Below are 23,250 nucleotides of genomic sequence, written 5' to 3'. Positions count from 1 at the left end.
AATCCAAATTACAACTCTCCCTCGCAGTGCTAGAGGGACATTAAAGGACACTGGAGACTCCCATATCTTGAGCGGACTGCGAAAAAATATCACCATTAAAGAAAAGCCGTATAAAAATCAATGACAAAAGACTTCAATGAGAAAGTAGATACTCTCTTTCATCCTTAAACACAGGTCAGGTACAGCCCAACTCCACAGCAGGCATATTAAATAACAGATTTAAGGTGATCTACACACTGAGACCTCAAAAGACCACTGCCTTAATCTTACACCCATTTATACGGGCATTTACATGGCAAGGTATTTAAATCATCTAGATCTTCAGTACTGCCTAAAGAACACACTGCTTACATACCAGCACACAGTCGTATGTTAAACACCTAGAATTATGTAGAAACCTCAGATTTAAGTGAAGGCTAAAAAACCCTACAGTAACTTAAAAGTTCCTATCTCTACTGACTTGTGATTTCTTTTTAAACCTGATAAATGTAACAAAACTGCAGACTTACTTGTGATTCTTTTTTCCCCAAACTGCAATGTATAGGCCGATCCTCGCATAGATATACACATATATACAAAATCCATAGAAAACTCAAAGTCCTGTAGCAAGATTCCTAACTTAGGCAGAAAAACATCACAGATACCGTAAGGGACAAAACAGAGATAAAGGGCCAATTCTGTCATCACAAGCACTTCTGGTTCCACACTAACTTCAGTCATTGCATGCACTAGATACCCAGAGTTATACGTATCTCTGGGTACAGTTGAGCCAACTGACTAAATTACTCTTTCAATACATCTCACTTTCAACCTGATCTAGAAGTGAAGGTACTACTTAGCATGTCAAGTAGAAGAGGAGGGAATAAAAACCAAGCCTCATGTGATTTGCTACAGCATCAAGTGTAGTTATTTGCACAACCTGGCCGGGTTTAACAAAACTGCAAGTTTCCATTTCAAAAACCTATTCTACCACCTGCATGGCAAGAAACAATGTACAGCTCCTCAGACACTCATTTACAACTATCACCTCTAAAACCAAACATTCTGCCCTTGTTAAAATGCAGGTTGGCTTCACTGAACTACCACTGCAAATCCTAGAGTTGCTTTTTGAACTGTGCCTGCCTCTGCAGCTGGTACACAGCTGGACCATCTGCACCCCCTAGCTGTCACAGGTAAGACACAGTACTTTTATCTAACTTACATTCATTTTCAACTTCAAATTTATTGAGGCAGTTTATATCAATGTATCCAGAAAATAATTCAGAAAGAACCCAAGTATACCATTTAAACATCTTCATGATTTATCCATTTACACACTCAGTACACAAACAACCCAGCCTCTGTACAGGTTCATCACATGCAAACCACCCAGCAAGACAAAAAACTGGAATTAAAAATAAGTCACAACTCAGTGTACTGGTTCAACTGCATCTCCATTTACCAAAATGGCACATTGAATAGTCTCTAAAATAAGATGTTTTTAACAATCTTGTTAAAAAATTCTTGGGCAAAATATTTCTAGACTTAAAAAACATCCAGGTTTTTTCAAAACACTCAAGATACTATACAACTTAGAAGAACCTTGAAATAGGTTTTACAAGGTTGTTAACCAAGGTATTTACATACCAAATAATGTAAAGCAAAAAACTGGTATTTCTAATGACAAAAAAGGTGATGCATTAAAGATTTATGAAATTAAAATTAAGGCTCTTTGTTATAGTTCTTTATGTAACTTTACATAATAGCCAACTTTGGAAATGTCAGTCTTGCACATTCTTGTCAATCTACTGCCTTGAAAGCAGTAGAGTATATTAAGTATTACTTTGAATAATTACATTGCTACTTCTATGTTTGAGCATGCTTTTGAAACACTGTCATTATGAAATATTTACAATGTGCAGCCTTCAAACTTGATGGAAAAGCCCAAGTATGAGTGTCTGCTTTGATACAAACAACATACTTGCAAAAGCCTTTTACTTCTCAAAATTAAAAGCAAATTCCTACAGTCTTAATAAGAAAACCAGCCCTGAAAAGGTTTCACGTGGGCCTGAATGTGGACTGTAAAAGTGATGTGACGTTCCTCAGACAGTACTGGTTTTCACTTTAGGCTGACCTATTCTTTGTATCAGACTCTTTATGAACGTAGAAAAATTAAACGTATCTTTTAAAAAGTTCCTTCAAGCCCTACACATCCTTTCTGAGCTCTGCCCATAGGTACTGGGAAAATCAATACTGTCTTCTTGGCTGGAATGACTGGTCCACAGTTTATTTCAGGAGGCGTGTTCGACTACAAGCAACTTGCCGTTTTGCAACGTCCTCTCTCTTAAAAAGCACAGTGATGTAAAACACTGAAGACAGAACACACACAAGAAAAAAAAAGATAGAATGGAATGGTAACCTAAAAGATCAGATCCATTAGCCATCTCCCCTACTATATCAAAATTTGTAGTCAGAATTGTCTTTATTGACTTTATTTTTCATTTTTGTACACAAAGAAAAACATGTTCATCTCCATCATGAACAAAAAACTTTAAAAGGCAGAACTAGAAGACATTTGTGTCCTTCACCAAAGCAAAGCTGTGCTAAAGGTTCCAAACATTTCCATTTTTAAAATAAATATTTTCTTTTTTTTTTTTTCCATTGTCTACATTCCAGTCTTCAGAATGTCACTGGAAACTGCAGCCTATCATGAAATACACACTTTTAAACAGAGTCCCAGCTCACTGTGTTTGGTAGCTTGCCATACCATATCCAGCTTGGTTAGGTATTACAGGAGCACCTTGTCCCTGGGGAGGCTGAGCACCAAATCCACCCATCCAGGCAGCAGATGGAGATTGGCTTAAAAAGAAACAGGATGGTTAAAAACAGGAAAGGGAAAAACTTCATCATGCAATCTAGTCAAGTTATCTACAAGGCAAGAGACCAAGAAAAAAAAAAAAAAGAACCTATATCATACTTCCTATACTACTATTCACAGAATCATGGAATGGTTTGTGTTGGAAGGGACCTTAAAGCTCATCCAGTTCCAACCCCCTGTCACAGGCAGGGACACCTTCCACTAGAGCAGCTTGCTCCAAGCCCTTGTGTCCAACCTGGCCTTGAACACTGCCAGGGATGGGGCAGCCACAGCTTCTCTGGGCACCCTGTGCCAGCGCCTCAGCACCCTCACAGGGAAGAGCTTCTGCCTAAGAGCTCATCTCAGTCTCCCCTCTGGCAGGTTAAAGCCATTCCCCTTCTGCTGTTCCTACAGGCCCTTGTCCAAAGCCCCTCTCCAGGTTTCTTGTAGCCCCTTTAGATACTAGGGGCTGCTCTGAGGTCTCCTCTGAACCTTCTCTTCTCCACATTGAACACTCATACCATTCAATGAATGAATGAACTACTCATACCAAAACACACCAATTTCTTCTTATCTTTAATGAAAAATGCAGGTTAAGTGCTACAACATGTGATTCTTGAAAGTGTCATAAGCTTTTTAAGAACAAATTCTGAATCTGAAGAAGTTAAAATGTCCACAGGTAGCTGCTGCTCTCCAGGGCTGTGAACCCTTTAGGCAATACCTGGGCTCCCTATCTCAGACTCTCCAATATTCACCACCTTAAGTCAGAGTCCAGAAGATGTTCAGGCATCAGACAAGACCGCTACCCGAAACTGCTGCTGGAGAAGGTCTCTGTGCCTTCCATCTCAAAACACTTATACACATAAAGCATGTGAGTGAGTGCAAGTCAGAGTGACTCACCCCTTTATTTGGTCCATGGAAATCATTAAACATCAGCTTTAAGCACCCAAGAGTCCACCTAAGGCTTGAAACCTTGTTCATTCCTTGAAACAACTAAGTCTGAAACTCAGACCTAACATTCTTGGAATAGTCTAAAAGAATTAAATACAATTACTCACTCTACTCCAAAACCCTGTTGATTCCATGCTTGGCCATACATTCCATATGATGGTACTTGCCACCCGTTAGCCATATATTGCCCATACTGCTGTGGATTTCCATATACTTGGCTCCATTGCCCCCACTGGCTGTAATCCACCTAAGGAGAGAATAATTCACAGTACTTAAGGTTCTAGAGATGGATTATGTTCCCTTTGTGCTGCTGAAGGCAAAATTTTGGGCGCTATCAATTGCAGGACTAAAAGGAGCAACAGAGATCAGCAAAATAAGACATCACTGTGACTGAAACACGTCTTTGTGTGTTTGAAATACCAAAAGAATATTTGGATGGATAGTCGCCTCGGCTGCAGTTAGTGAACTAGCAAGAATCAGAATTACCTCAAAGTTTCTCCCTATCTTGAATCATATCCAGAAGACAGTAACAGATATTCCATCAAAATCACTAGCCCAATTTGATGAACAACTGGAACATAACTGAGACAGAACATTGAATTTCATAAGAACTCCAGCACAAAATTCAGCTATCATAGCTGGGAAGGTATGACAGGTATATATACAATTGCTTTTGTAATACAATGAAAAGGTAAAAGTGCAGTTACCTGTTGGAAGTTTTTAGTCATATCAGGGGATTCTTTACCCCAATAACATTTAACAACATGTCCTTCAATTGTGGTTCCATTAACTGAAACAATAGCGTGTGCTGCACTTTCATGGGTTGAAAATCTGAAGGATGTAAAAACAAACTCATGTTATGTTTCACAGTACTTTCACCTTGTTAAAAAGCAGTGACTCCATCCATACATCCAGGATATCCAGAGAAAAAGATCTGCTTTCACAGATATTCATCTTTCCAGGTAGGAAGACTGTGGCCACTTTTTAAGGTTCCAAATTTTTCAATGAACATATGGTGAAGGCTTTAAATGTAGCAGCAGAAGCTCAGCCAAGCAAAATTACATAAAGATGATACATTATTACACAAACAAAACAACAGATTTTGTTTTTCTCTCTCCATACCTGACAAATGAGTAACCTTTTTCTGGAAACACCCTTATTTCCATTATCTGTCCGAATGGGGAAAAAGTCTGTCTCATAAGTTGATCTACAACACACAACATTTTTGAGTTAGTAACCATCCTGGTGGCCAGAAAGCTTCAGTAATACCAACAGCAACAGAACAAATCCTACCTGTTAGCCCAGAGGCGATTCCTCCACAGTACACAGTACAATTTTTTGGACTTGACTGATTTACTACATCTTCAAATCTCAACTGTTTTGTATTATCTATAAAGAGAGAAGACTGGTTTTAAGCAGTAGGCTATCAGTAACCAGAGCCTCAGATACTTACCTCATACACAAGGATGAATTACACATTTAAACACACACATTCAATATTTTATGACAGACCAGCACTGCTATTACTCTAATATACAAAAAAAACAACTATCCTTTTTGATCTGGAAGCCAACCTAGATACATAATTGACATGATTTTGGCAACACTATGTTTCATTCCTCCACTGAACAGTGCCACGCAAACACAACAGAGCATGATATGAAGGTCTTACTTTCTTGTGTATTTTTGGGGGCTGGTGGTTTCCGCGTTGCCCAGTTAGTTCTGATCTGACGGCCTCCCAACCACTGGCCTCCCATGTGTACAATAGCATTTTCTGCATCCTAAAGAGATTAAAATGGAGACTGTAACACACCCAAACAAGTAGTACATACAAGTCTACTTCCAAGAAAGACTTGGTTGGCAGTTCATTCTGTTGACAACAGTAACAGTACTAAAAAGCATATGAAATTCTGAGCAACCACAGCAAGCAGACAAAAATAAAATAACTTGAGGCCCATCAGAGAAGGTCCTCAAGTGAGCTGGTAAAACCTTCCTCCCATCCTCATTTGCTACACATAGGTTAGAAGCCAACTACAGTCATACATATACTACCTGTACACAACCTCCATCTGTATCAGAATATCTGAAGGCTACCCCAAAAAGCACAAAGGTCATACAGATGCCAGAAGCAATTACTAAAATAAAACAACTATCATTTTAACTATTGAAAAATCAACTTGTTTTGCCAATGACTTAAAAATACAACACACAAAAGTATATTTAATGATCAAAAGAAAGGCAAGACATTTAAAATTGTCAGAATCACTTAGTGAAAAGCTTCTCTGCTGTAGCTCAAGTACCATTTATACCCTGAAGTACGTGTCTGCAAAAGACATTGTACAGCACAATCTGCATGTGGTTTTTCAGAGTCTGTAACGCTGAGATACAAAACAGATTGAGCACATTGCTTTTATTTATTACTTGCGCACACACACCCCCTGTCCCATCCTCTCTTCTGCCCTCTGGAGACATGCAAGACATGTCTGAGCTCAGACTGCTTTGTAAGGTCATTGCATGAACAGACATAAAAGTAAGTCCAGGGCCCACATGGCTTAACTTCTATCTCGAGCATGAATTAGAAGACAATCTTTAAAGTTCACACTGTAAGCAGAAGCATTTAGTAAGCATGGGGTAACTTTGCTAACACTTCCACATAGCAATTTTTTCTCCACTTGCTCTGAAAGAAGAGAGGCAGAGCAAATGGTACAGATGTTTGAAATGCTTTCCCAAGGGCACAAAGCTTAAGAAAGAGAACACCAAGTACATGGAAGAAAGAACACATGGACGAGGTAACAGGGAGCAGCTAGCACTGTCCTGCCTCACACTGAAGGCTCCCAGCTATAGCTTTCATCTGTAACTCGTCACTCAGAACCTCAATCCTCCTAAGTATTAATTAGAGGGTGCTCATTTTTAAGACAATACATAAACAGAATAAAGAAGTTACGAAATGACTGATAAGACTAAAACCACTAGACAATAAACACAAACCTCACTCAAACACCCTCACTCCCAAAACATGATTAAATTACAAACTGACTAGGAAAGACAACTACCTCTTAATGAACCTTGCTGCCAGCCTTGAGGGTCACTGCAATGACACAAATGGAACGAGCCCATACTGTAACTGCTCCAGTTCACCATGTGGCGTGCACTTGGACCTCAGGCTAGAGACCTGCAATCTGGGAACACATCCCACTTCCCCAAACCTAGCAGGACAGCAATAAAGTCTGAAAAATAGGCCTTCAACTGCCAGCTCAGGATGATGGTGCCACAACCACCGAGGTACGGCTGCAGTTTGAATGAACAGCAATCAGGACAAGTTTTACAGGCACTTTTTAGTATGACATTTAGAATTTAGCTATTTAGGTTAAATGTAAGGAAGAAGTTCTTTACTGTGAGGGTGATGAGGCACTGGAACAGGATGCCCAGAGAAGCAGCAAATGCTCCATCCCTGGCAGTGTTCAAGGCCAGGCTAGACAGAGCCTTCGGTGACATGGTTTAGTGTGAGGTGTCGCTGCCCATGGCAGGGGGGTTGGAACTGGATAAGCTTAAGGTCCTTTCCAACCCAAACCATTCTGGGATTCTATGATTAATTTTGCAGAATTAATACAGATTTTAATTTGCAGGTTTTATGGTTCAGACTTAAAAGAACCCAGCAACTTGCATTCCATATGACTGTTACAACATTTGCCCTACAGTCACAGAAACCAAGCACAATCATACGATAAGGGAAGAGGGGTACAAGGAAATAAGATTTCTCTTGTCTATTCCAGCTGCAACACAAAATAAACCAAGCCTAAGTGGAAAAATACACTAAATAAAGGCATTCAATCATAATGTCTTCTGGCGTTTGCAAATCTGAAGACAAGAAATTCCAACTTATCCTCTGATTCATCTCCAGATAACTGTGACAGAAGATAGAAGTCATCTTAACACATAGGACTTCTGACCACACAAACAGGCTTATACACCCCAAATCCTTAACTGTGTGTGGTTTTCCTAAGCAAAGTATTTAAGGAAAATGGTTTATAGTTTCCACACATTGCGCTTATGTACCTCTGAATACACACAGCTCAATTCTCCTATCAATTTTCACAAGTTTCTCATGCTGTTTGACATTTAATTTCCAAATTACTAAGGATTATTTGTTGAGTCAATAGATAGATTTGTTGTTAACAGAAAACAGATTTGTTGTTTATAGATAATAGCACTATTTTTATCACTACTACGTTGATTAAACTCTACAAATAACACCTTTAAAATCAGTATCAGTAAGGGGGACTAGTCCCTTGTTAAAAGTATTTCTTCCTAAGCACGCATAACATCATCCATCATATAAGTTCATCCATCACGTAAGACCATCCAACACAAAACCAAGAACAACCTTCAGTTTTACAATATGCAGAAGCAAATGCTCTAGTAGTACAGAATCAGCTCTTAGCTGAGAATCACTCAATACAAAGACCCATTTTAAGAATCCAAAATAAGAACTAAAGTGAAGGACCAACCAACAGCTTTATGAAGATGCAGAGCTCAAGGAAGTAAACCTGGCTGTACTTTACAGTATGACAGACTTGGTTGCATTAGGTCCCCAGAAAGACTGAGCTTTGGCACAAACCTAAACATGGCAAATCAAGAATGCTTTGGATTGGAAGGGACCCTAAAGCTCATCCAGTTCCAACCCCCTGTCACAGGCAGGGACACCTTCCACTAGAGCAGCTTGCTCCGAGCCCCTGTGTCCAACCTGGCCTTGAACACTGCCAGGGAAGAGGCAGCCACAGCTTCTCTGGGCACCCTGTGCCAGCGCCTCAGCACCCTCACAGTGACCAAACCCTGCCATGTAGCATGGCACTGTGCTGCTGACAGCACTAAGACATCATTCTGTAGGGGAGCTCCTACCTTAACGCAGGCACCTGGCGTGGTGCCTCAGTTAAGAGGCCCAAAGCACTGCTGATCAGACCAGGCACCCAGCTCGCTGTAGGAGAGACAGGTCCACAGGCTGAGCTGACCTACCCTAACTCACCCAAACAAGCTTGCCACATGAAGGAATCTTCTTTCATAATGTTCTCACGGCACTGCTGTCATCCGAATTGTTTCAATCCTTAACCACAGATAACAAAAGCTTTTGACTAAAGTACGTTTGTCCCGTACATGCAAATTTATTTCCCTTGGGAAAGCCTGATACACAGTGAACATACAAACAAAAAGGCAAAGCTACAAGTAGAAAACAGGCAATGATTTTCAGTGGACACTGTGCTTACTCACCAGTTTGTTATAAAAAGATACAAAACCATAGCCTTTTGACTTTCCAGTTGCCATATCTTTAACTACCCGTGCATCCCTGTGAAGAGAAGCACAGCTATATGAGGGCAATATTAATAACCTGCAAAATAAAAACTAAAAGGAACCACACACACTGTATCGTGAGCATAATTTTGTCTTAGCAATTCAGTTAGCCCTACAACTACAATTCATTCCTGAACTCTCCCTATTGCTTCTTTACCTGTTAGAAAAAAGCAGTAGGACAAAAAAAAATAACATGTAATAAACATGCAACCTAAACCACATAACCTATGCTGGCTAGGACTAGAATGCTCAAATTGGGCAGCATAAAGAGAGACAACGTTTCCTTTTCTAGTATTCTATTGGCTAGGGTCCTCTAAGGTTTACTGTTCTAGAAATTACTGTAACAATTCTAGCTAAGTTACCATGCATTCTCTAAATAGTTAAAGGTCTTCTGCCTACCGATACCAAATATATGAAATATTAAAAAAATGGAAAAAGAGGAAAAAATAGGAATTAAAAGGCATACATGGCCTGTTAACAGATTTCTTTATTTTTCTTGGTCAATTCTCTAGCATCATTTTGGAGTTTGGGGAGCTGTAAATTTTGAAAAATTGACATTTTCAGATATTTAAAGAAAAGGAGAATAAAACTAACAACAATGCTAAGCACACCAGTACGAAAACAACAAATTTACACAGAAATTTTAGTGAGTAAGTTAAAATGATTGGAAATATAGAACTGCACTGAATATAGAATGTTAAAATGTAAATACTAAAATATGTATATATAAATAATGTATAATAAGAATAAATAGAAATGAGAAAAAATCTACAACTGAGTTCCAGTGTGCACAGTTCCTTGCAGTTAGCCTTCAAGATCCTGTCCATTCTTATGAGCAATTCTGCAAAATAACCAGAATGCTATTACTTTTAATTGTGACTTGGACTTTAGAAAAACTGCAGGTCTCAGGTATAAATATAGATTGAGAAAACAGAAACCTGAATTATTCTCTTTAAAACCCCATTTTTAAAACAGTACTTACTTACCACATTAAGAGACAAAAAGCAAAGTAAACAAAATAGCAAGAGGTAAGAAATAAGATTTATGATTTCATTTCAAAATGTACAGAACAAGAGAAAACTCAGCATTTTGCTCTTAGAACTATAGCCCTGCAAACCTTCATGTGCAACTTCATGTACTCTTAAGGACACACATACTTTAGCACTCACAAGGATGCTTGTCATGTTTAATGTGTTCCATTAAAACACCAGGTGATTTAGGATCACCTCAATTATCTATGAGAAGTTTAAAGTAACCTTCTCTTAACTGGCAGAAATATGCACATATTGTAAATCCACCATTTTTTCATTTCAATATTATAATCTTAATTCAACCCGTTATCATCCCCCAAAAGCAGATTTCATTTTCATTATTAGCTTTTTTTAACATGTTCATCACAAGTTATTCAATTAGCTGCTTCATTAAGTTATATTCCAATTACCCAGTTTACTGCCTATGAAACGCAGTATGAATGCATACACAATACACCAAAGATGCAACATATACCAGTTATCAAGTCACTACTCTGTACACATTCTAAACAACAAAAAGTCACACTTAGGAACAGTAATTAAGAATTAATAAGAAGCTGAAGGACATTAGCATATAAATTAGGTTAAAAGCACACTGCTTTCAGCAAAACCAGAGCACAATTACATTACTGTATTTGCAATCATGATAGATATTAAGATGAAACAATAACCCCTTCTTTACTGCCCACCCAACATAAGGAAATCAACATCAGAAAATCATCTAAAAACAAGAACTAACATTTCAACTCAAACATATTTTCGCTGTCATTTTCTAACCGATATTGGAAATGTTTATGATGATACTTACGATATTTTACCAAAGGGAGCAAATGCTGACTTGATGTCTTCTGTTGTTATTTCTGGACTTAAATCCCCAACGAACACATGGAAGTGATCTGAAAATAAATAATTTACTTATCAAATATTTAACTGCTATCTACAATGTCAACTCCTGAGAAAGTGATGCTCTGCACACAGCACTGGGAACCACGATTCCATTGGATGAGCAGCAGCAATTTAATCTGTCCACTCCAGTTTCCCCAGTTGTAAAGCAGAAACAGAAGAATTAGTTTGCAAACTTCTATTAAACACAAGATGGGAAGGAGAAAAGTTATGTTTAAATGTATTTATGACAAATTATTACCACAATGTGAAGGATTTGTGTAGAAGTGATACTGTGGCATTACTTTACTTACTGGATGTATCCTTTTTCTGGCTACTTGGTGTTGTTGCCCAGTTTACTTTGACCTCCTGAAAATAAGCATAAGATTTAGTATGAATTCACAAAATCCTTACATTTTATAAGTTCATTCAAGGGTGGGTTACAACAATGTCTACAAGCCATCACTCAGTATAAAACACTGTCCTAGTCAGAACATCACAAACAGTATGTTTCCTAAACAGGACTGACTTTTCCAAATCAGTATTTTATTAATCTAAAATATTAAACTTGAGAAACAACTTCAAGAAAATGAACATCCCACAGTTTTATGAATAGCTTTTACACAAACCTTAAATCTAAGATTTAAGAGTCCTTAAATCTAAGATTCCAATGTAAGCAACTTACCTTCCCCAAAATTTTTCTCCCATTCATAGCAGCTAATGCAGCAGCTGCATCTCTGTGTTCATAAAATTCCACAAAGCAATAAGGGTCATTGCTTGTATGCTGCAAAACAGAAAATCCAACAGAAGAGTTGACCCTTCTGCTATCGGGTTGCTGAGAAGAAAATCCAGGAAAATATATTACTTATAGTTAGAAACTTTAAAAATGATTTGCATTAGATTTATGAAATAGCCTTTGACATTACACTTAAATGCAAGAATTATTAAGATGGACTTTTATTAAAGGTCTAGTAATGTCTGAAGTATAGTGTATTTTCTGCGAGGGCTCAGTACTTCAGGTTTATTACACTAAGAATAATTCAACTAACCAGAAATGTGATCTGCAGACTGGATGAAAGGGGAGGTGGGAAAGGGAAGAATGGAAAGAAGAACAAATACGGTCTTCTGACTCATACATACACTCAAAGCTTAAAAGGTTTGTTCCCCAGATACGTTATTGCCAATTTTCTCTCTCCTCCTACTTAAGAAGTCTTTCCTTGTATTTGCCTAAAAATCACAGCCAGAATGCAACCTAGGAGTTGCATCTTCTCAGTCTCATATGAAAAATGTTATACCCAGCAATGGGGAAACATCCGTTTAAAAGAACTCAAAACAGTCTGACTGGGGGGGGGGAGATATCAATTGATTGTTACTCTTAAATCTGGGGTACATCCTGGTTTTGTAAGATGGACTAATAAAACACCTTTAAACATAGTAATTGACAAACAAAACTCACTGAAGTATTAAATGTACCAAATTATTAAGAGCAAAGAACATAAAGCTGATCAAGTAGAAATAATGATTAGAATGCCATTGGATTTAATCTGCCTAAAGGATGTAATGAGTACAAAACCTATAGCCTTGCACCAAAATATCTACACTAACTACTCTTAGTACTTATCTACACTAAGTGCTCTGCATGTGCACAGACCAGGAGATGACAAACACTACTGAATTAAACCAATTATTTCTTGCATGGACAGGGAAGGGTCTAGCAACTAAAGAAACTGCTTTGGCACCAGTATTCTTGCATGTCAACACCCCTCAGGGTTAGGTAGAGGGCTCTAACTCAAGTTGGGAGCAGGCCTTTGACGGTTTTATTATTTAACTTCTGGAAATTCACACATGCTTATATGGACAAAAAAATTCTAATTCTGCCCCATTAAACTGGATTGTACATCTTCAGTAGTTCTGTCCACACCTGAAACAAGGAAGTTAAGATCACAAGGCCTTTTTATACTCAAAATGATCAAGCAGTCTGAAGGCATCCTTCTAAACAGTCAGTACAAGGAGTCTCTAAATGATGCAAAATGAGCAAAGAAAATATGCCTGAGATCGTAAAAAACTTTAAGTCACAACAGCCATGAAATGCTTTGAGAGCACATTCACTCCAGATGCCTCAAAACAGTGATCCTTAATTCACTCCTCTCCCCATACTACCTTCCTGCTACAGTGAAAACAAGATGAGGACTTAGCAGATGAGTGCAGTCTGTGCTTCAGCTGAAGTAGAATTTACTTTTAGACTGTGGAGAGGCCTTCTCTACCACTAAGAAGCTGTCTGAACATGAAAAGATCCTCTTTCGCAGATACCCAGATCCTGAGGAGTTTGAGATACCCGGGGTGGCGTGAGTAGCATGAAGAGGTATTATACACCTCCAAAATACCCACTTCAAATCTCTAAACACTTGACATGTTCATGTCATATACTGTACAAATTTAAGAGACAGTGATCAAACAGTTGATACATCTGGCTGAAGAGGGGAAGGAAACAAAATCACAGAAGTTTTTAAAGCATTCAGGTATAAACTTGACTGATGGTGGCAGTAACAAGACAGGTAAGAACCACTTAAAACGCAACTCGGTGCCTATGAGAAGGTGACAACACGGATTAGGAGGATGGACAGCATGGACAGGTACTTTGACAGAAGTGCTGTAGCTGCAGGCCAGTTCCAGTCTAAAATCCAACTCGCACTTGCTGACTGCTCAGTGACAGGGGATTAGGTCAGCTCAGTGTGTTCACCTCCAGATGACTGAATATAGCTGTGAGTAGCTTTTTGTTTAGCTCCTCAGTTCAGAAAGATGCCTCACCTGTTATTTGTATGGTTATGTAAAATCCTAAAACCATAAAGTCTAAATCAAGGAAAAAGAGTGTTGGAACTTCTCATCTTGTTCTCAAGAAATCACACTAATGCTAACATCTCTCAATCGATGAAGGCTGGAGCTGCAGAACCTTATTTCTAATGAGCCTATGACAATCAAAGCTGTTTCTTCAGAGGAAAAAAAAAAAACAATTGTGCTCTGTTACCGTTCTGTTTAGTCACCTTTCTCCAATAAACCTGTAGAGTTATTTGGCTCTTATCTCCACTAGAAGGTTTTAATTAACAGGGAATGATTAGTGAAGACAAAGAAGAGAGTGATTAAACAAGCATCAGATGGATAAGAAGCCACTAAAACCACGCCCCAAAAAAGCAGTGTGTCACATTGAGAGGAAAAGGAGACCACAGAGGAGTTCCTAGGAGTGTTCCTAAACAAGTCTGCTTTCCAGACTTGCCTTTTAACACCTTCATTAACAATCCTGGCCAAAAAAAGTAACGCGACTGTACTCAGGAAATCTGTAATCACAGGTTAGTAACAAGAATAAGTAGTAGTAGAAGTAGGAAGAGCATAGAGAAAACCAGAGCTGACGAACCAAACACTGAACCCAGCAAAAGTTCTGATCAGTCCTTGCCAGAAGTTTATCAGTTATAAATGCTACAAGGAAGGAAAAATATTAAGGATAAAGAAATTGCTTAGGATGTGTCAACGAGATTGTGGAAATGGAACCAATCCTAAAGGTATCAGAGCATTTGCAATGGTGAGAAGAAAGTATTAATACTTACCACTATTTTATACAAAAGACCTTGTCTGGGATACTATGGGAATTCTGTCACTTTGTTTCAAGAAAAAAATCATTTAAGAACAGAGCGATGCAGACAAAAGCTGTTTGCACTGGCACAGAAGTGACTCAGGAAGAGCACAGCTTGTTTTGAAGGATTTTGGACTTTTCATCCATAGTGAAGCAGCATTTAGTCAAGAGGAAAAAGAATTACTGAGGCTCATGTTCAAATAAAGTAAAAAAATGTACAAAATAGCCATGAATAACACTTGAAACAATGAGGTTTCTGATCATCACAATGGGATTCTGAAAAGAAGGGGTTACAACCTTCTAAAGAAGGTGGAATCTCATCATCAGCTGGTGAAGGGTATGTCAGGGCTACAGGGAGAAGTACAGGACTCTGCACAACAACAGGTCTCTTCTGCAAAAAGTTATCCCCAAAGCCAAGCACAATCAACCTAAAACCCCACTATCAGGAATGGCAAAAGAAGCCCCAACTCCATTTATGTGCATAACTTATCATCACTTACATTATATTTGCTACCCCCCTGGAAGTGGCCTTACCTCTGTTATCATTTTACAGCTTTTGCATGGTCCAATCTGGCTGAATAACTGAAGTATAAGAACTTCAGTCACATCTCTGGAGAGGTTTCCTACATAGCTACACAAGGAAACAAATAAAACAGAATTTTAAACCACATGTTTTCATCTTTTTCACATGTTATTATGATTTTAAACTCTTAAATGACTATGAAACAGCTCCCTTTAAATATCCTATGTATCTTAAAGATACTATTTACAAATTATGTCATGATACAGTTTTAATTCAGCACTCCTGTGGTTTCTGAAGTTGCCCCCACAACTGGGAGCATGAAGCTTGATTCAGACATAATAGTGGACATAGATATCTAGTGCCAATAGGGAAATATCAGAAGCATGAAGAACATTGCTCAAGAACAAGCAAACAACTAGGAAAAGACGTTTTAAGTTTCACTTCCCACAGAGCATCTAATCCAGACTACTTCTGAATTTGGGTACAAACCCACACCGAACTCCTATTACTCCTGTAATAGCTATCAGACATAACTGTGCTGCCTTCCAGCTCCAACTTTGTTTTCCTGAGCTTTTGGGAAAGCAGCCCACTTGCCAACAGGCAATTCATGCAACACTGTGCCACAGGAATACTCTGCACAGAGTTTATCTCCACAGCTACCACTCTGTAAAACACCCCAAAGTTTTGGCAGTGTTACCTTAACATCACCCATACTTCCTGATTTATTTATAAAACCTTAGAAACAACTCAAGTTTTAAAACACCTGTCTAGTTTACACAGAGCCCTATATTTATCCAGACAGCGAGAAACCCAATAGCAGAGCTCGAAAACTACTTCTAGATACTCTGCTATGTTTTACACTAGCAAGAAGTAAAATGAGGTCAAAGGGATGGCTGAGAAGAGTCATGAATGCAAAACTGAACTACTTTTAAGTGAGTAATTTGTAATCAAACTGTAAGCAAAGTGATCAGTTACGAGAAAGGTTTGTCAAAGCACCAGAACTCAGAGTCACAGCACAGGGACATTCATTATCTTTACAAGTAAACCTGTCAAGACACCAAGGATTCAAATGCAATCAGTAACATGAGCAGAACTTTAATGATTCAGCTGTTGAAACAATATACATTTTATTCATTTTACTCTGAATGTCACAATACAATAAACTAAAGTCAGTCTGAGCTGTTAATACACTTCAGGGAATATAAATGTAAACTAGCATTTCTTAGCCTATGCATAAGCCAATTTCTTTTGGGTAAAGACATGTAAGTGCATGCTTTTCCTTCATGGGTATCCCTTTCCCATTTCTGAAAAGCCAATTCTAGGTTTGACAACTGGACTTTCATCTAGCTTTGGCAAAATCCAAATGGACCCTATGTGAACACTACAGAATGATATCAACAGGGTTTTCTCTATGTTGTAATTATTTCAACAGCTATGAAACAGTTCTGCACTTCCTCAGCCAGAACTTAAATGCTACACAAGATCCAGAGTGAGTTTCTCATGTATCACATCATCAGAATATTAGAAACAGCCATTAAAAACTTTCATGTACTCATTACTTTCTTACTAAATGCATTTGAGTTAATAGGAGTCATTAACAGAAGATGTATTTTCACCGTGTGTTGTTATGAAGGATTTCAGTAAAGAAATTAAAACCTACAGATTTCTAAGACCCATTACAGAACAAACTGCCCATCTCACTGACTTTTCAATTCTCTATTCTGAAATCTTAGCAGTTAAATATTTATCTACACCTTTGTTCCAAAACCTTAACTCATTTTTTGTTAATCATTCACCAAGATCAAATCGTAAATCGCTATTAGTTTTAAATGGAAACATTAACCTCTGAAGATGCTACTAAAATCAGAGGGAAAATACAACTACCAGGAGGAATTCCCACATGAAATGTCAGGACTGCTGTGAACTTATCACTAGGTGCTATTTTAATTTGTATGTTGTAGAATAGTATTAGTTAACACCACACCTTAACATACTGATATAAGCACCTGTACAGTAGCAGTGACATGAAATTAAGTACAGTGAAGTCCTACTAACATTATTTCTAGTGCAAACTCAGATATGGAACACAGTTAACACCCCAGAAACCCAAAACCTCCGCCTCTTCTGCATAATACTACTATGTACTTTGGAAATGCAAAACCCCTGAAAAGCAAGCTGAAATATTCCTCTTGGTCTGACAATAAAAAAAGAAAGGAAAAGCCATTCCTCAGAAATCTATTCAACTAACCAAATGCCACTACCTGCTAGAAGAAATCCTAGGTGGACTTCCAATACCACTATGTTTTCATTAAGATAGCTGTGAGAACACTGCATCATAAACCTTGGCTATAAACCAAGTCACCTCTTCATAAAAATCAGCAATGTAATTCTGCATCACCTGATTACCAGATTCAAACGGGATGGAAAGTCCTACTGGTCCAGTAATGCTCTAAATACATATGATAAATACAGCCTTGATGTTTAGTATTACCACAGTCAGAAGGCATTAATACCTTTCACAAGTTGCTAATATTCTGAAACTTGAGTAATACATAATAAAAGGTTCCTGTAACAAGGACAACATCCACAGAGCCCCAGATCCCTTGAACTGCATTTAAACTATGGGAATACAAAACTTGACAAATTGGGAACAATACACTAAAAGGTAAGGTTTGACGACTACTTTCACATCTTGAAGAAAAGTAGGTTGCTGTAATGTCACCTCCTTGAGTACAGTTAAAGATGACTTAAAAACATACAAACATCTTCAGTGCATAATGTCCGAATACTACATAAATAAGAAATAGCTTCAACACACCAGGAACAGAAAGCTTGCCATTCTGGAAACACAAAACTCCCCTCAGCTGATGCTAATCACCAACCACCCATGGCCAGCCTATTTAAGCACCCAGTTTTCCCCTTTCTAGCTCAATCTAGGCATTATATATAACAACATAGTATTTTCTATTCTACTTCACAAAATCAAAGTAAACAGCAGCACACCTGAAGAAAACACATGCCTTTGAACATGCCTGTGTGCAGTAACTTAATCTTCTCCTTAACATTCTAGAGGATGTATTACTCGAACTTTTAAAAATGGCAAAACCCAACAGAGAAGAAACACTTACTATATACTTTTCTAGGCTGTTGTCTTGCTTAATGGGACAGGGCAGCAAAAGTTGTGGCTTTTTGCATACAGGCAATACGGTTTGTTTCCCTCTGCAAGTCTGAAGCACTTAAATACCAATTAATAAGCAAATACAAAATAAAACCCAAACCATATATGTATCTCTCTATATACATAGATCTCCTGATATTACACTATTGAATGCTGCTAACAACACAAAGAATAAAACTGTATTTGAAATTCAGAGATCCTGTAGAATTATCTAAAGAATAAATGAAGCACATATCAGCAAGTAATGAGTTTTCAAATTAAATTCTGGCTTGAACAGAAAAGTCCTCTTTGTGAAGGTAAACAGGATTTTATTGTATTGTAGGTAGGGAAGAAAGGGACATTTAAATGTCCCATTGTGAATGCTCCATCCCTGGCAGTGTTCAAGGCCAGGTTGGACAAAGCCTTGGGTGAGATGGTTTAGTGTGAGGTGTCCCTGTCCATGGCAGGGGGGTTGGAACTGAATGATCTTAAGGTCCTTTCCAACCCAAGCTGTTCTATGATTCTATGATTTGCAGCCACTAGTTTAGGTCCACAAAACTTCCCCTACATACTATTTAGTGGAAAGATAGTAAATATGTTTTCATATTCACACAGACAACATGAAAGAAGAGACAGATTCCGTATTTAAATGAAGAAAGTATGATAAGCAATGCAGTAACTGATGTGGTGAAAAGCCCATAGAAATAGCATCTCTGTCTAGTGTTACTGAGCTGCTAGAAACAAAATGATACCAAGAAAAATCCACTCTGTAGACTCTGCTAGCAGACTATGTTCCTCTACAACAGAACTGAGCTGAAAAGAAGACCAAGAGAAAGGAATCCTGCTCCTGGTTCACAACTGAAGTCTTACTTCTGCACCCTCTTCACATCCCACAACACTTCAAATACGCCACTAATGATACAACAACTTACAGGTACTCTGGGCCTGTTCATGAAGCTTTCCTAAAACCATTAGTAAGAAGAACACACAGATTTGGAACTTTTACTCCAGTTATCAGCAAGAGCTGGTAACATCAGCAACACACAAGGCTTCTGGGGGCTTGGTTTCCACCTTAAAAGTAGAACAGGACTTTGATACAGCTTGTGATGGAACAGTACTCACAGAAAACAGAGTTTAAGTGTCCTATATAAAAAAAAAAACCTCTGAAAAAAATCAAACACCCACAGTTCATTTTAGGACCAGCTGAAAAAATGCATGTTGTGAATGTTCTATATCCCATTCGAATCAAGGGCTGTGACAAATCCTACAAAAAGGCCTCCCCCTTTCTCAAGTTATCTTCAAGTTGTTCAGAGCAGTAAGGAAAACTTTTGGGCAGAAGATGCTGAATGTTATTCTCACATTTCTACACAGGGCTGCTAGTTATGAAATGTGGGAAATAAACATGCAAATTATGCCTGTTTTCTATATTAAGCTTCAGAAAATATTTTGAATTCTTAGAGGTTCATGACTGACCCATCATGATGGAAACCAACATAACAGTCCTGCAAGTACCACAAATGGAAACAATTATTGTTCCTGAGGTATTGAAGATGGGTATAAATGTTCAGTGAACAGTAGTTAGGTGAGGTCTTCATTCTTTTAGAATCATAGAACAGTTAGGGTTGGAAAGGACCTTAAGATCATCTAGTTCCAATCCCCCTGCTATGGGCAGGGACACCCTTATGTGTTCAAAAAGAAAATTCCTTTATAACCTACAAGTTTACTTTTTCTTTCCTGAGGGAATAAAGGAAACACTGAAGACACTCATAAAGTATCACTTAAACTATCAACCAAGCACTTACACATATGGTCAGACAGCTACTGAAACACTCTGCTCTTCACTTAATTCCCACCTCATAAAAACACAAACAAAACCAAGGAGTTCAACTTACAATATTATTCGCTGGTCATGGGGGCTAGTGAGCTGTATTCATATCAGAGATTGCAACTCCTCTACCTGAAAAGTATTACCCAGGATAATAATCTTTAAAACACAACTTGCAGGTCTGCATTTAAAGGTATTCCACATAAAAGCAGGGACAAGAGGAAGATGTAAGAAACGCTACAGAGGAATCTTTGTGTTCTATGAAAAAAAAAGCCCTCAAATAATGACAGGAAAGGAACCCTGCATGAGTGTGGTTACTACAAAACTACTAGGAAACGAATGTATGGCTGTTTATTAGTTTGACAAATTAAACAGTCTCACACTGTGCAATAAAACATCTTGGGCAGATGGGGAGATATTATTTCATGCATCTTAGTACAGATGGGATTCTTCCCTTATCAGTGACTAAGTGGGCTAAGTCAGGTCATCGAACCCACTCCCAATGTAGCACCAAAACTTGCTAGCAGTGAAAGAGCATTCTACTACTTAGTCTAGATAGAGAAGAACATTTAAAACTTAGTCTAGATATAGCACTTACTTACAAAACAAGGGGGAAAGCCTGTCAGGAAAAGAACATGAAAACAAAAGAAAAAAAAACAGTAAAACTTTGTCCTTTTATCTCTTCTCATTCTAAAGCAACACTGAAAACTACATCCACTATCAAGGCCAAGCATTTGGGTAGTTAATGCAAAAAGCATTTAAGATATGCTTATTTATACTACGAATCTCGGGCAGCAAGGGCTAATTAAGTACTTATACTACACTGTAAACAAGTTAAAGTAACTTCTGCAGACACAGGAAGGAGAAAACACACAAATCGCCTCGAAAAGTCTTAAATGCCAAGTCATCATTTTGGAAGTGGGAACAAACTACAGGGATATTTCACTCTGCTTGGGTAGTTTCTTTAAAGTGGCCTTCAATCCAAACTATCTTTGGAAGCCTTCCTGAAAGCTACTGTCCCCAAAACTAAACAGACAAAGGTTTCATCTGCACTGACCTGAACTGTGTTTCTCTTATGGGCAGCCTGAACATTGTACTGTTGGGGCTGCCTGACATGGACAGCCTGAGCTACCACAGTGCTGCTCATAAAGCACATAACATCCTCTGGCAACTGAGGCTCTATGAACTCCTTAAAATGGCCAACAACAGAATTAAGTGCTCTCAAGTGCCTGACCACACATAAAAGCTCCCCTCCTATAAGTCAACAGGACAAAGAAAACTCGTCAAACCCATACCTGCAGAGTTGAAAAGAGCTGAACAGCGAACAGAAAAACCCCTCAAATGTATAGTTTGAAACAGAAAACAGATGACAGCTACTAAATGATCAAACTCTGCCTAGGGAGACACGGCCAACATCCAGTTATTCCTGCTGCCAGGGCCCAAGAGGCTGCTACAGAACCACACCATCAAACACCGGACGGAAAAGCAGTTCTCCCTATCTGCCCGCCATGGAGAGTCTCGTTTCACGGCGCTCCCCATCCCACCCACCGCACGGAGAACACAAAGAACTTTCCTATCGCCGGGACCGCTGCGAACGGGGGACCCCGAGGACAGGCGGCCCGGCCCCGTGAAAAGCTCATACCCACAGCCAGGCAGGGTCCCCCCCGCACCGGGCACGGAACCGGTTAAACCCGGAGTCCCCTCGGCCTCCACCGCGGCGGCGGCACCTCCGCTCCCCGCCGTTTTCGCCCTCAATCGGTGCAACGCGAACCCGCGCCCTCTCCCCCCCGCTCTCCCGGCCTGTGCTCCCCGGCCCCGCTCCCCACCGCCTCGGGACCCCCGCGCCGCCCGGCCCCGCTCCTCTCCACACACCCGCCCGGCCCGCGCCTCCCCGCCCCCACCGCGGCCCTGCCACGCACGCCTCCGGGAGCGCATCCCCCTGCCCGCCTCACCTCGCCCCGCCGCCGGCCCGGCCCCCTCCGCACCAGGCCCGCAGGGGCTCCCTCCCCACTCCCCGAGCCCCCCGCGGCTCGCCCGCGGTCCCCTCCCCACTCACAGGGTCCTGGGTTGCCCGTCGTCTTCCATAATGGTGGGCGAGCGCCGCTCTCAGCCGCAGCCGGGGGCAGCGCCCGAGAGGGGGGCTCCGCCGCGCAGGGAGGCGAAGGGAAGGTAAGGGTGAGGGCCCCGGCTCCCCCCGCTCCGTCTCGACCCCTCGCCAGGTCCCGATCCGGCAGCCCCGAACCTGAGAGGGAAGAAACACCACAAAATGGCCGCCGCCACCAGACACTCAGGAAGCCGCACTCTGCGCAGCCGCGCCCCGCCGGCCCCGCTCCCTCTCGGGACGGATTCTCTTTCCCGGTCCCCACCGCCGCGCCGCGGAGCGCGATGGGGATCGTAGGCGCTGGCGGGGATAAAGCGGCGGGACGGCCCGCGGGGCCCGCCCGCCCTCTGGGGGCTGTAGTCCTGCGGCCGAGCACCGCCCCGCCGGCACAGGGACGGGGAGCCGGGACGGAACTACCGCTCCCGGCAGGCCTGGCGGCAGCGGGCCGGAAGGCGGCCCGGGCCGTGCGGCGGACACCGGGCCCTCCCGCCGCGGGGGCCGAGCCCGGGCGGTGCCGATTGGCCGCCATCAGCCCGGGAAGATTCGCTTGTGCGGGCCGCTGCCTCCCCACGGCGCCATGCCCGGCCTCAGGCTGCGGGGAGCCGCTAACGCCGGGCGTCAGGAGCCGGTTTGAGCCACAGACCGCCGGGGTTTCGGTCCGGTTTCTGGCGCTCAAAGGCAGAAGTGTTGTGGTGGTTTGTGCGTAAATGAGGGATAAAGCGGTCTGGTACAGCTCGGGGGCTCATCCTGTAAATGGTTATTGTCGTGTGGTTGCCTGAGGGGAGTTGATTTGTGCTAGAATATGTTGAATGGGCAGAGGAGGGCACGGAGATGCTGCGAGGGCTGGAGCAGCTCTGCTCTGGAGCCAGGCTGAGAGAGCTGGGCTGGGGCAGCCTGGAGAAGAGAAGGCTCCTGAAGGGGAGACCTGAGAGCAGCTCCAGTGCCTAAAGGGGCTGCAGGAAACCTGGAGAGG

General features: G+C 40.7%; 2 protein-coding genes across 5 annotated transcripts in view; both read right to left on the bottom strand.

Annotated features, from left to right (window-relative positions):
• The window catches only part of RGS10 (regulator of G protein signaling 10), a 65,622-nt gene that overhangs the window by 30,871 nt on the left and 11,501 nt on the right, over positions 1–23,250 (bottom strand). The window lies entirely within an intron of this gene.
• Positions 1,203–22,462, bottom strand: TIAL1 (TIA1 cytotoxic granule associated RNA binding protein like 1). Of its 4 annotated transcripts, none has more exons than XM_062635316.1 (12): positions 22,233–22,453; positions 15,206–15,302; positions 11,732–11,881; positions 11,361–11,415; positions 10,973–11,060; positions 9,053–9,128; positions 5,460–5,568; positions 5,081–5,176; positions 4,910–4,994; positions 4,495–4,618; positions 3,895–4,034; positions 1,203–2,838 (listed from the first exon to the last, which is right to left on the bottom strand). In XM_062635316.1, the coding sequence occupies exons 1-12, from the start codon at positions 22,259–22,261 to the stop codon at positions 2,721–2,723; spliced, it is 1,167 nt and encodes a 388-aa protein (XP_062491300.1). In that variant the 5' UTR covers positions 22,262–22,453; the 3' UTR covers positions 1,203–2,720. The 4 variants fall into 4 exon arrangements, with proteins under 4 accessions (XP_062491300.1, XP_062491301.1, XP_062491303.1 ...); XM_062635317.1 differs by having other exon boundaries at positions 11,732–11,830; positions 22,233–22,451; XM_062635318.1 differs by lacking the exon at positions 1,203–2,838 and adding an exon at positions 4,274–4,369 and having other exon boundaries at positions 3,899–4,034; positions 22,233–22,462.

The sequence above is a fragment of the Pezoporus occidentalis genome, unplaced genomic scaffold, assembly GCF_034315485.1.
Source record: "Pezoporus occidentalis ecotype Australia unplaced genomic scaffold, CSIRO_AGI_Poc_V1 ctg45, whole genome shotgun sequence".
In the NCBI taxonomy this organism is placed as follows: domain Eukaryota; kingdom Metazoa; phylum Chordata; class Aves; order Psittaciformes; family Psittacidae; genus Pezoporus; species Pezoporus occidentalis.
Note: the sequence above shows the minus strand (reverse complement) of the source record. Positions and strands in the feature narration are given on the sequence as shown.

Bases quoted from the DNA above. Each gene is read 5' to 3' on its own strand.
- TIAL1 (XM_062635316.1), bottom strand. From the start codon at position 22,261: ATGGAAGACGACGGGCAACCCAGGACCCT. The intron at 5,569-9,052 runs GTGAGTAAGCAC...TAATCTCTTTAG, and splicing joins TATCTTTTTATAACAAACTG to GATGCAGAAAATGCTATTGT. The intron at 4,619-4,909 runs GTATGGAGAGAG...TACATCCTTCAG, and splicing joins AAAGGTTACTCATTTGTCAG to ATTTTCAACCCATGAAAGTG.